Genomic DNA, 12940 nt, shown 5'->3' on the forward strand with positions numbered 1-12940 from the left:
TTACCCAGCAATAAAATCAAATAGTATAAAGACAGTTGTAACAAGGCAATAAAGGGAGAAGCTGATTGTCCTGATGCTCTGAACGCTGTCTCCGTATCCTTTTGTCATTCTTTGCCGACATTGTCCACACCTTTGGTGACCCCTGGACCACTGGGACTGGACCCTGGCACATAATCACGAGAGTTTAATTAGAGTGCTATTGTTTTTCAAATAAAGAACAAATGGTAGTCTAATCACTTTTAATGCCTCTCAATTTCCTCAATTGCTTAATATTTAGATATATATTATATCTCTGGGTTCTACCTGGGATCTGATCTACAAATCAAATTGGTTTTGTGCCATGAGTGGGTCTCTTGTGGACACAGAAAGTTCACTCCAGACCTTGGATTCTTACAGTGGAGTGAATGGCGTGTGTCATCCATTGCCTCCTCTAGCCCTGAAAGATCCTGTCTATATATTTATCTAATGGCACTTCTCTGTAGTATAAATTTCCTATAGCTTTTTCCTTTTAAAAAAAAAAAATCTTAAATAAATTTTAGGATGACTCAGTTGCGTATGTGTGCTCTGTTTAAGTGAAAGAGGGTTTTTTACAGATGTTCTTTACCAACTTCTGAATTCATATGATCCTACCTGCAATTTCTACCAGATTTCAGTCATCATCTGCATCCCACTCTGTCCTGCTTATCTTATATATATATACTTAAATTTACTTCTTAGCCTATTTTCACCCCTATTGTGTCAATCTTCATATCCTGTGCTGGTGACAACATAATTTCTATGACCTCTGGGCCTTTGGATTGGTGGCTTATTTGAATGAAGATCAGTTTGTTTTACTTTTTGCAGCTCCCTTACTGACCATGCCCTGAAAATGGTGGAGACTTGGCTATTGACCAATATTTCCTGAAATCAATTTACATTGGTAACTAGGCCCCTTTTTGGATGCTGAGAGCTTCATATGTGAGAGTCATTTGAGAATGTCCTCTAATGTAGCTAATCTATGATGAAGCTAGCCATTCTTGGGGAACTTATAAAACAACATCATTTTTATGATATTGCCTTTCATCAAAGTAATAACTTTGCTCTACTCACTCTCTTCTCTGTTTTACAACTCTAAAGACTGATCCTAACCAAAGTACAAAACACTCTTCTTCAACTCTCTTCTAGTCAACCACGCCCCAGTTGCTCCTAGCTCATTATGTTCAGATTAGGTCCTTCAATATTTTTTTCTTAAACTCTATGCTCAAGTATCTTCTTCCACATAAAAAACCAATGCCAGCGACTTTATTTGGCAAGCTATGTTTATTCTACAAGCCTCAATTTAAAGTCTCCCTGCTCCAAAACCCCTTCCTTTGTTCACCCCACTGGAATCAATCTGACCATATTGAGTTATGTGTATACATCTCCTTCTGATACTAGATTATAAATTCCTCTGAGATGAGGAGTTTCATTTGTCTTCTTAACTTTACATACTTTAGAGTTGTGAATACAATTATTTATATATTGTAGCTTTTTGTTTAATAAAAGTGAGTAATTCATACATGCACAACTTGTTTCTTAGTTCCCCTGAAAACTTCTTAGGGAAAAGATCAAGTCGTTAATATAATGTATTCTGCAAAGCACCTTACAAAAAGTCTTGTATAAGTCGCAGTTCAGTGCGATTTCATATACCATAAAACCTAAGACTGCTTATCTTGGAATGAGGTAAAAATTACTTTTATTGAGATCCCAGATACACCAATTTGGCCACTGATTAGATGTGTAACTTTTGACGCTTTTGACACACCAATCTGAGCTCTAGTTTTCTCATTAAAGAAGAGTTACGATTGCCATGTTATTATGTGATTTATCAGAGTGTTGGATAAACTAATTTATGAAAAGCTTTTCAACCAGAGCTTAACCCATGCAAATAACTTATACGTGGAAATTAATCCTATTATTTTCCTATGTGCACTTCCTCTCTAACATCTTCAGAAGATGTTCTTCATTATTTTATACACAGTGCACTTCAGAGATGCCCTGCTCCGTGTGTCATTCTCAGTCCCCAGTGCAATTTCTTGATTATTGCGCATCACTCTCTCATAAAACCCTTCCCTTATTTGACGCTCATAGTGTTATGCTGTGGCTTCCTCAGTTGTTTCTTGTCCTAAGTCACCTATTAAAATCTTAGTGCTGTTGCCTCATTTCAGATGTTGGCAGCTGGCTAGCAGACCAGTTGAAATCGATTTAGACTAAAACACTACTGTTCACAGTGAAAGACTATAGGCTGTCCCTGAACAGAGAACAGAAAAAAATAGACTCTCGTGTCAGCCAGTGAGGGGCACATGTGTGTAGATTCACTACACTTATCTCTATAATTTGTCATGCTACTATTTGCTATTTCATTTTTTAATTAGAAAGTTTTGGTTCTCTACAATTTACTTCTTGAAGCACATGAAAATACTTGGTAGATTGTCCACATTTGCCATCACTTTTATTGTTTCTGGATACCTAGGATTTCATATCAGTAGGGATTCTGAGTCTTTTCAAATCTCTTGTCCTCTTGGAAATCCCACTAAAAAATATTTGGTAAATAGGCATCCAACATTTGCTCAAATTCCACCAACAACAAAGAAGTAGCATCTTGCACCTGGGAGAGAAAAAACCTCTGCTTCTGTTCAGGATTTTTATAAAGTTCCTCTCGGGAGAAGATACGACTTTGGGTGGTGGGCACACAGAGCAATATACACCCGAAACTTATATGTTTATATTAACCATTGTTACCCCAATAAATCTAAGTAAAAAAATACAACCATGCCTAAAGATAAAGAATAAAAAGTTCCTCTCACTTTGCAGTTTTGTCCCAAGGCCCATGTGGAAGCACTTTATGGTGAATTAAAATTCCAGTATCAGCTTTAATAATTTTAGCCACGCTTCATTTAAGAGCATGCAGATTTGATAGCACTAAAGTTTTTATGATCACTTCATCATTATAAAATGTCTCTATCCCGAGTCATGCTTCCCGCCTTCACGTTTGCATTCGGAGTAGTATAAATACCTGATATTGCCCTGGTTAGTCTTTCCATCATATATTTTTTTCCTATTTGTTTTCGGCCGTCCTAGGTGCTTATATTTAAAGCGTACCTTCTGTAAGCAGCATGAACATATTCCATCTGCTAGCCTTTGTCTTTTACTTGGAACACTTGGCCTGTTTACATAATGCAGCCGCTGATTGCCTTATAGCTACCATCTTATTATTTGTATTATTTTATTTTATTTTTTCCGCCATCATTGATTCCTCTATGCCCTCTTCCACACCCGCCTATTATTTGTATTTTAACTCACCTACTTTACATTCCCTCCCTCTGGCTTCCTGCCTTATTTAGGATTTATCCAATTTTTATGCCAACTTTTTTTACTATTATTTTGGTGATAACCGTAGAATAAACACTTGGAACCTGGACGCATTGCAGTCTAACTAAATGTGCGCACTTCTTAGAGACTTTGTGATTATTTTATTGTGGATTCCTGGAACGTTTTCTCGGCGGGGCGTTCCTGCGGCGTCGGGAGGGCGCGGTGTCGCCGGTCCGCGGGCGCCCGCGGCTCCTCCACCCGCCCGGGCCTCGGCGCCGCCCGCTCTTGAACTTGGCGGCTGCCGCTGCCCCAAAGAAAACGGGATCCGTCGCTGAAACGGCACAGTCGATAAAGATCCGTAGAAGAGGGAAACGCAGATGCCATCCTCGCTAAGACCCTTACAGGAGATTTTTCATAAGCAACAGAAAAAAACTGTTGAGGAGCAGCCGTGCAGGGGAGCGGGCAGCAGCCGTGCCCCCCGCGGGTTGGCCGCGATGATAAAGACACAATCCGGCGACACCTTCGGGCCGGGTCGGCGGGGAGGCCCGCCCTCGGCGACGCCCGGCCCGCGCAGCCCCGGCCGGACTCGGCAGCCGGCCCCGCCCCGGGCCCGCCGCGCAGGGGGAGGCCGGCGCCGCTGCTCCGCTCGCCGGGGAAGGGGCGTTTGGGGAGGGGCCGCTTTTACCGCGTGGCCCTGATGGGGCCCGGCCGCCAGCGCAGGCCTCGGGAAAAAGAGGGGAGCCTGGCCCAGGGGATGCGCGGCCGCCCGCCCGCCCGGGCAGCGGGGCCCCAGCCCCCCCGAGCTGATGGACCCTCAGCGGGAGGCGCCGGACCCGGAGGCCCCTGCCCGGGGCGCCCTGGCTGGTCAGCGGTGCCTCTGAGCCCAGCTCAGATCAGCGGGGTCCGAGGAAGGGCAGGGAGCCACCGGCGCTTGACAAAAAACGGGAGGCGACAGCCGGGCCAGAAGAGGGGGGAAAGAGCCGCAGCGGGAACCTCAAGAATAGGACGTGCTGGCAGAATCGGAGAAACGGGGTGGGAACGGGGCAGGGAGCGGGGACGGGGCTGCAGGACGGAGATCAGCTGCTGACTGCGCGCAGGCCTCAGCATTCTGCAGCTGACATCTAATTCCAGCTGGCCAAGCCTGCTGAAACAAAAGGCACAGAAGAAGTGCAACAATGACCCTTTTTTTCACGTCGAAACGTGCCTCTTCTTTTAAAAATATAGAGCAGTTATTCTAATAATCAGAAAGGGATGTTTTATGTAATATTTCTTTAATATAAATGTAGTTAGAGGTGTTCTTATAGTCAGTACGGACGTCTTAGTCACAGAAACAAATAAAATTTTAGAGTTCTGTTTTCCTTGAGGTCAAAAATATATTCTTCAATTGTGGTTTTCTAGAAAAAAAAAATCTTTTTCTTAGTATATCATTCAATAAAACCTCCACCATTTGCACAAATCGGTTTAATAAATAATGCTGTAGCAAAGCAAATTATTATGAAAAACAAACTATTAAAACATAAAATAGATTTATTTTTAATAAATGCTTTGTTCAAAATAATTTATTTTTCAAGAAATTTGGTATCTTTATAAACTGTATTATTTCTTCCTTTGCTAAAAAAACTTATTGGGGTGACATTAACATTATATAAATTTCGGGTGTACAGCTTCATAATATAGCATCTGTCTACTCTATAGTGTGCTCACCACCTGACATTTTGTCTCCTTCTTTCACCTATATTTCAACCCCTTTAAATGTATGCACTTTAAATTACTGCTCAGGATTCCATATAACTGTTTTCCTTAAGTGACATATTTTCTATATGTGAATATATTTCTAAAACTTAATAAAAATTAGTGATAAGTCATCATAAAGTACTTATTTTAAAAACAGTTCTTCTAGAATGCGGCTAATATGTAAGTTGAAGTCATTCCGTAAGTCTAATGACATTTGTCTTCTTAAAGGATCTCTTTAAATACATCCTCCAAGTCTCTGAGTGGTATTCATTTTTATTACAAATAATATGTCTGTTTACATAACTCTCAGACATCTGAAGAGAAACAATAATCTGATCAACTCTCTTTCACTTCACCTCAGTTTAGACGCAGAAATCTATCTTTTTCCATTGGAAATGTGTATGTGCCTGTAGGGACACCAGAGCTCGTGGGAGCAGGATTCCCAAACCAATTCTTCATGTTTTCAGCCACAGGAGAGTGGCTTTTAAAGAGATGGCATCTTCATAAAGTTGTCCAGGAGCTAAAGCCACCAATAAAAGGCCAGTGAGGAGGCACACATTGCCTGAAAGCAGTTGGATGACCAAACTGCTGTTTGAGCAGGCTTTCTCTGTAAGTATTTTGGGAACAATACAGTGGAAAGCCAAGCATAAGTTACACTTTATGTTTGGTCCCTGACTTAATTCTTTGTTTATTTTAGAGAATGTTGTTGGACCCTCAGATGTGAGTTTATGAAGACCCTGAAGACAACTGATGTCAAAAGAGCATGAGCCAATTAGAGTGTGGGTCAGCTGAGCTCACAGTAGGTCAGCTCAGGTCTGTCTCTGGCAGGAAGGTTGACCAGAGAGTATTCCTACTTTGATTGATATAGACATATTGTAAGTGTCTGAATTTGTGCCAACTGTCACAAAGAAAAATGAATGAAACCTTGTCCTAGACCTTAATGTGCTTTGGTCCTCCTAGGAGAGGTGGTTAAGAACTATGGATCCAGGCAGAGAGATGAACCCCTACAAAAGGAACCTACAGAATTCCCAGAGTCCATGTGTGGAAGATAACTTTTAAATTGGGACACCAGAGATTGGCCAAAAATGTGCTTAAATAACTACAGATCACGAGAAAAGCATGTGGTATCTGGAGCTGAGCAGAGCTGTGGCAAGGCCTGGCTGAAATGTGGTAGCAGTCTTGAATTAGGGTTAGTCTAAATCAGTGGTTAGGTTAATAATCATAGTTGGGTGTAGCTCTGTCATTCTCAAAGTATTATTCCCAGAAAAGCAACATCAGCATTACTGGGAATTTGTTAGAAAGGCAAATTTTTGAGCTTGCCCTCCAGATGTTCAAAATTAGTAACTGAGGGTTGTGTTCAGCAGCCTGTGTTTCAACAAGAATTCCAGGTGATTCGATGCATCCTCACGCTTCCTAACCCCTCACTGGTCTAGGTAAAAGAAAATCCCGATGAGAAGCCCACAGTACACATTTGAGGGAAAAAATGAAACAACTCTCTACCTTGATTGGGACACTTTTTGTGTCCAGGTGTGCCCCAACCGTATGTCCAAAACTTCCATCTGCAGGAGATGCTCTTCCCTCTGCCTCAGAGGAGAGCACAGAAGAACCTGGCAGCCTCTTCCCCACAGGACCCTGGGTGGTTAAGAAGATGCTCAGAGAACTGACGCTGCTGTCTGTGTGGCATCATTGCTTCGGGCATGCCTAAGTATTCCTTCTGTTCTCCCCTTGTCTTAGAACCCTCCCTTCCTTATTTTTCCTCCTTTTCCAGGGACACATAGTGAGTTCTATTTTTTTAAGCAGTTACTTACCAAATACATATACAAATGCAAATAAGATGCTGCACAGGTGTCTTTTGTATTTATTGTTCTACCACAAGGTCACATTTTTTTCTCGTCACTAAATTATTTTTTATCCGATTCTGCTTTGTTCAGCTTTTTACCGAGTATTAAGCAAGAATGCTGAAGGTTTATAGTAGAGCAAGATATGGAGATGCTAAATTAAACTTGTCAAGGACCTTATGATGCTTTCAACAATCTGTCAGCCCATGTATCTGCACTATACTTATTGAGTGACAATTATGGCACCATGTGCAGTGTGTTTTTCTCTGTGCTGTAATATAAAGGTAAGATTCCATTGCTGGCAGATGGAGCACAGACATTTTGGGAAACAATTAGAAAACAATGAGTATAGAAAGTTTTATTAATGCTTTGATAACAGCATGATCAGGGTATTTAAGGATCATAAAGAAAGTATGTATGTATATAAGTGTAAGAAGAAAAAACATTTGTAAGAGGTGTAACTCCTGGTACAGATAGAATGGGACAAGCAGAACTTAGTTACTGGAGGGCAAGAGAGTTGATTCTATAAAAAGGATATGACACATGCAAAAACACAGAGATGAGGCCAAGCAAAGTATGTTCAATAGGTGGCTGAGTCTATGTTTGTGCAGTTGGAACATACTCACATGAAGGAACTTATTCTTTATTCGTAAAGTTATGAATACTAAGGAAATATTGTTTTAACATGGACTGATGTGATGCAATTTACATGTTAGACAGATTTTGTGCCAATAGAATTGTGGATGAACTTTACAGCCTAGAATGGAAGTAGATAGCTTGTTAAGAGGTTTTTAATAAAACAATCAAATCCTAAGTTCATGTGTCTTTTCTTTCAGCCAGTTCCAGGCCCCCTGCCAGTCATGGTATTATCTCTCAACAACACAGGGACCCAGGTGAATGAATTCTTGATGATCTGCTTCCCAGGAATGCAGGACACACAGCACTGGCTATCCATAGCCCTGGCTCCCCTCCTGGTTTTGGCCCTTGGGGCCAACTTTATGTTATTACTAGCAATCTGGCAGGAAGCATCACTACATGAGCCCATGTACTACCTGCTTGCCATCCTCTCCCTGCTGGATGTCATCCTCTGCCTCACGGTCATCCCCAAGGTCAGTGCCTCCCATAGTTCACTCTCAGGCAGGCAATCATCTTTCCTGTTTTTGGTTTTTGTTTCTTGTCTGCTGTAAATCCTCTTACACCTAAAGGAAAATACTCAGTGAATAGCCTGCACCATCACATTAGGTCTATCAAAGCTAAGATATGCCCCCTCTCATTCTCACTGTCCGTGTTTTTCTAAGGTTTTATTATTTCCCAAATGACAGGCCCTCTCTCAGTGTCTGAATCTGTGATAGTCCAACTTTTGCCCTTCTTTTAACTTCTAGTATGATTCTTCTTGGCTATGAATGATCCCACCCTTACACCCAAGGCCTCTAGAATTTACTTTCTAAGATGTAACTGGTTGTATGTTTATGTCATATACTGAAATAGGAAACATAATTGGAAAACGTTTCTTATGAGTATGGAGAGGTTGAGGGTGTTTAAATATAAATATTGGATTACTGGGTTTAATGTCTTGTGATACATTTAGGTGGGCAGATGTGTCAGCTGAGGTTTAGGTAAAAACTTTAAAGATTAAGACAAGACAGGGTATAAATAAACATTTTTAAGCAAAAATTGTGCTCTATAGATGGATAGAAAAGGGTATAAAATCAGATTCTGAAGATTGGGGCTCACAAAGAAGGTACTTGAAAAAAGGATACTGTCTCAGTTGGGTTTATGGGGCTGTGGTTTGGGAATACGGATGGTTGAAACCATCTGAGGGCTTTCCAAGGATACGCACCCTAGGGTAGAAATGTTTGCACAGTTTTTGAGAATAATGATTCTGGCAGGTCCTGCTCATCTTCTGGTTCAACATGAAGCCCAGCAGCTTCGCCGGCTGCTTCCTGCAGATGTTCATCATGAATACATTCCTTCCCATGGAGTCCTCCACCTTTCTGGTCATGGCCTATGACCGCTATGTGGCCATCTGCCACCCGCTGCGCTACCAGTCCCTCATCACTGAACAATTCGTCATTAAGGCAGTCATTTTTATTGTCTTGCGAAATTTCCTGGCTACACTGCCCACACCAGTTCTGGCTGCCAGGCTCAACTACTGTGCCAACAATGTGGTGGAGAACTGCATCTGTGCCAACATTTCCGTGGCACAGCTCTCCTGTGGGGATATTCACCTAAACAAGCTCTACCAGTTTGTGAGTGTTTGGTGCCTCCTGGGCTCCGACCTGGTGCTCACCCTGCTGTCTTACTGCTGCATCCTGAGTGCGGTTATGCGCCTGCAGTCAGCGGGTGCGGCCACCAAGGCTCTGAGTACTTGCGGTTCCCATCTCATTCTTATACTGTTCTTCTATACATTGCTGCTGGTCTTCATCTTCACAAACAAGGCGGGACAGAAGGTGCCCTCAGAGGTACCCATTCTTCTCAATGTCTTGCATCACCTTATCCCACCAGCCCTGAACCCCATTGTTTATGGAGTACGAACCCAGGAAATCAAGCAAGGAATTATCAAGCTACTCAAGTACCACTATTAAGAGGTGAGAGCTAAAGATCCGGGATTAGAGAAGTCTGGGCATGTATTAGTGATGGTTTCATGTGAATGCCACAAGGAACATAGCATGGCATCCATGCTGTTACCCTCATCTAGAACTTAAACCTTTCTCAGCCACTGTCACAATACTGACCCTCACCACCCCAATGGAATATCCTTCAACGATAGAAAGAAGGAAATCTTGCCATTTGCAACAATATTGATGGAGCGTGTGGTCATTTTGTTAAGTAAAATAAGTCAGGGAAAAACAAATGCCATACGATCTCACTTACATGTGGAATCTGAAAAACAAAATGAAAACCAAAAACTGAGCTCACAGGTACAGAGAATGGATTGGATTGTTGGTTGCCAGAGGCAGGAGGTGGGAGGTGGGCAAAATGATTTAAGAGTTCAAAAGGTATAAACTTTCAGTTATTAAAAAAATAAGGCATGGAATGTAATGTACAGCATGGTGACTATAGTTAAATACTGCATTGCATATTTGATAGTTGTTAAGAGAGTAGATCTTAAAAGTTCTCATCATAAAAAACACAATTGTAACCATGTATAATAATGGATGTTAACTAGTCTTATTGTGTTGTTTCACAATGTATGCAATTATCTAATCATTATGTTGCACACATGAAACTAATATAATTTTATATGTCAATTATACTCCAATAAAAAATAAAAAGATGAATGCATTTTTATTAAATATTAAATATTTAGTCTATAGAAAAAACAAAACAAGGCTGAATTTGCCCTACCCCACCCTACCCACCCTGCTTTATCCAACACCTTTGAATCCCTGGTAAAGTATATCGAGAGGGGTAATTGCTTTAGCTCTCCTTTATTTACAGCTACCCCAGCCATATTCAATGATCTTCTACCATTTGGCTCAGACCTGCCTCCAGTGACATCCAGCGTAGGAGTAATGCCAATGCAATTATGCAGTCAACCAATACTTGAAGAGAAGGTTTTAGTGTTGAGCATCATTCCAATTAAACTTATCCAAGATATAACATCTTTGTGTTGTATCATTTCCTCTCTAGTAACATTATGATAGGGTCTGGCCTTTAAACCCCAGCCTCTTCTTTTTTATGTCTCTAGTTTGTAAGATTCAGTCCCTGCTTTGGTTCTGGCCTGAGTTCCCATTCTATTGCTCTACATTAACCTGCAGTCCTCCGCCAGTTCTAGGATGATAGCCAATTCTTTGCCTGTTTGGAACCTGAGGTTCTGCTACTTGCAGTCAGATCTCTCCGTGGCCATGGGCTTGACTTCTGATTTTGTCTCCCCAAGGTTGTTTCCCACCCACTGCAAGAATGTCCACTACTTCTTGGGCTTCTTTTTGTCCTCAGCTAAGGCCTCTGTATTTATTGCTCCATCTGATTGGAAAGTCTTACCCTATAGTTCAAACTTCTCAGCATTCATAATCTCAATTCAAAAGTCACCTCTGTAGAGAGTACCTCTCCTATAATTACATCCAAAATGGCCTTCTCCTATTTCAGATCACTCAAACACATTATGCCATCCCTTTTTCTTTTTTTATTTATTATTTATTTACCCATTTAGTAATTAAATTTCCCTAAAATTGAGTTCCCCTTAAAAAGTACCTGGATTGCAAGCATCTTGTCTTTTTTGCTCATGACCCTATCTTCAATTCCTAGATCTTAATGTATCTGGCACATATTAGGTGTTGAATACATATTAAATAAAGAAAAAAAAATAGTTCCAAAGTTTAGTGTGCAGGGCCACTGCTATGCCCTGTGGACATACTGAAATATATTCTTACATCAATCTCCAGTATTGGTTGGAATGTCTTCTAAGATATCCACCTGATGCACTTAATAGTGATAGGAGACAAGTTCCTAATTCCTAGTGATGTGAAAATTACCAACAAATTCTTCATTTTAACAATATCTGGATAGTTGCTCCATACTTCAAAGGGTCATATTCCCTATTTTTGTTTCTTTTTGAAAGTTAGATTCTAAAGCATTCTATATATCTTATGTCTTCTCTAAATTTTTCTTAAAAATTAAAATCAGCAATTTTAAATGCTGATGTATAAAATTAGGAAATCTGTTTAAGGTAAGATTTAAACTTAATTTCTTAACACGAACAACCATTGCTTACTATAATGTTACTATTATTTTTTATTCACTAATAAAAGCTAATTAAAAATAACACCTTCCTGGACATATGGCTCATCTTTAGCCTCAGTCCGGTCACTACAGGACTTGGGTCTTTTTGACGTGCATAAAGCTAATCAATAAGACTTTTGCTATTTTAATCTTTTTGCCTTGTTTTCTAATATTTTATATTCTGCATTCTCATTATTTTAATGCAAAGAAGTCATAATTCACCCAAATTCTCTGGTTTCCTTTTCTCTTTCTGGTTAAGCAGATACAAATGAGAGATTTTATTTATTATTATGGTTCACTCTTTTAGAGTCAACTTTTTTGTTCATTTAACTTGCTTGTTCTTTTCTTTTTTTAAATCCTCACCCAAGGATATGTTTTTATTCATTTTAGAGAGAGAGAGGAAGGGAGAGAGAGAGAGAGAGAAACATAGACTGGTTGCCTCCTGTATGTGCCCTGATGGGGAATCAAACCCACAACCTTTTAGTGTAGAGGATGGCACTCCAACCAACTAAGCCACTGGCCAGGGCTAACTTGCTTTTTCTATCCATTTTCCTGAGTTTTATATCAATCTGAAGAAAATCTTAATTTTTATTACATATCATGAGTGGGATATAGCCACTATTGTTCTTTATTGTGTTTTTCACATAGAAATGGGGCATACAATTTATAAGTAAGCCAGAATTTATCTCACTACACTTTAAAAATTAGTAGACAAACAATGCAGACATGTTTATAATGCAAAAAATTTCAAAGTTATCTTTTAGTAAAAATAGCTTGTGATAAATTTCTCAGCTCTAGGAAGCCATTTCATGTAAGTTTCATTCCGCCTTTTTATTTGTAAAAATATGTGTTTGTTTTGAGATAAGTTGATGTGAGTCACTATTAAACCTCATAATTTTTAGAGCATTAATGGAAAGATGCTGGTAAATACCATTTAGAAGTTGCAAGCATTATCTATTTTATAACAGTAGTTGATTAAATTTGCTTTAGAAGTATATCATATTTTTATTGTGAGAATCCTTCTCACTGATACTTAGTTATAAGTATGGGGAATTAAGACCTTCTGAAATATTGTTATTTGCAAGAGTGAGATTTCAGTTGATTATACTGGTCTATGTCATAGTGTATCATATAAACAAAATTTGAACATAATATTACCTGACATTATTGTTTATTATTAGGATGATACAAATGCATTTTTATTTTCAAGCAGATAATAACAGGAGTCCAACAGTTATGAAACTAAAGACCATCAGAAGTTCAAGATTGAATTATTTTCATTACTGGATAGAGGATTAAAGAAACACAAAGCATAG

The 12940-nt window shown here is 39.9% G+C and overlaps 1 protein-coding gene across 1 annotated transcript; it reads left to right on the top strand.

The window, feature by feature from the left end:
* Window positions 1–5767: 5767 nt before the first annotated feature.
* LOC107540485 (olfactory receptor 56A4-like) lies at window positions 5768–9652 on the top strand. The gene is made up of 3 exons (XM_087822232.1): window positions 5768–5877; window positions 7739–8011; window positions 8792–9652. The coding sequence occupies exons 2-3, from the start codon at window positions 7763–7765 to the stop codon at window positions 9485–9487; spliced, it is 945 nt and encodes a 314-aa protein (XP_087678358.1). The 5' UTR covers window positions 5768–5877; window positions 7739–7762; the 3' UTR covers window positions 9488–9652.
* The last annotated feature ends 3288 nt before the right edge of the window (window positions 9653–12940 follow it).

The sequence above is a fragment of the Miniopterus natalensis genome, chromosome 11 (assembly GCF_054644295.1).
Source record: "Miniopterus natalensis isolate mMinNat1 chromosome 11, mMinNat1.hap1, whole genome shotgun sequence".
Classification (NCBI taxonomy): domain Eukaryota; kingdom Metazoa; phylum Chordata; class Mammalia; order Chiroptera; family Miniopteridae; genus Miniopterus; species Miniopterus natalensis.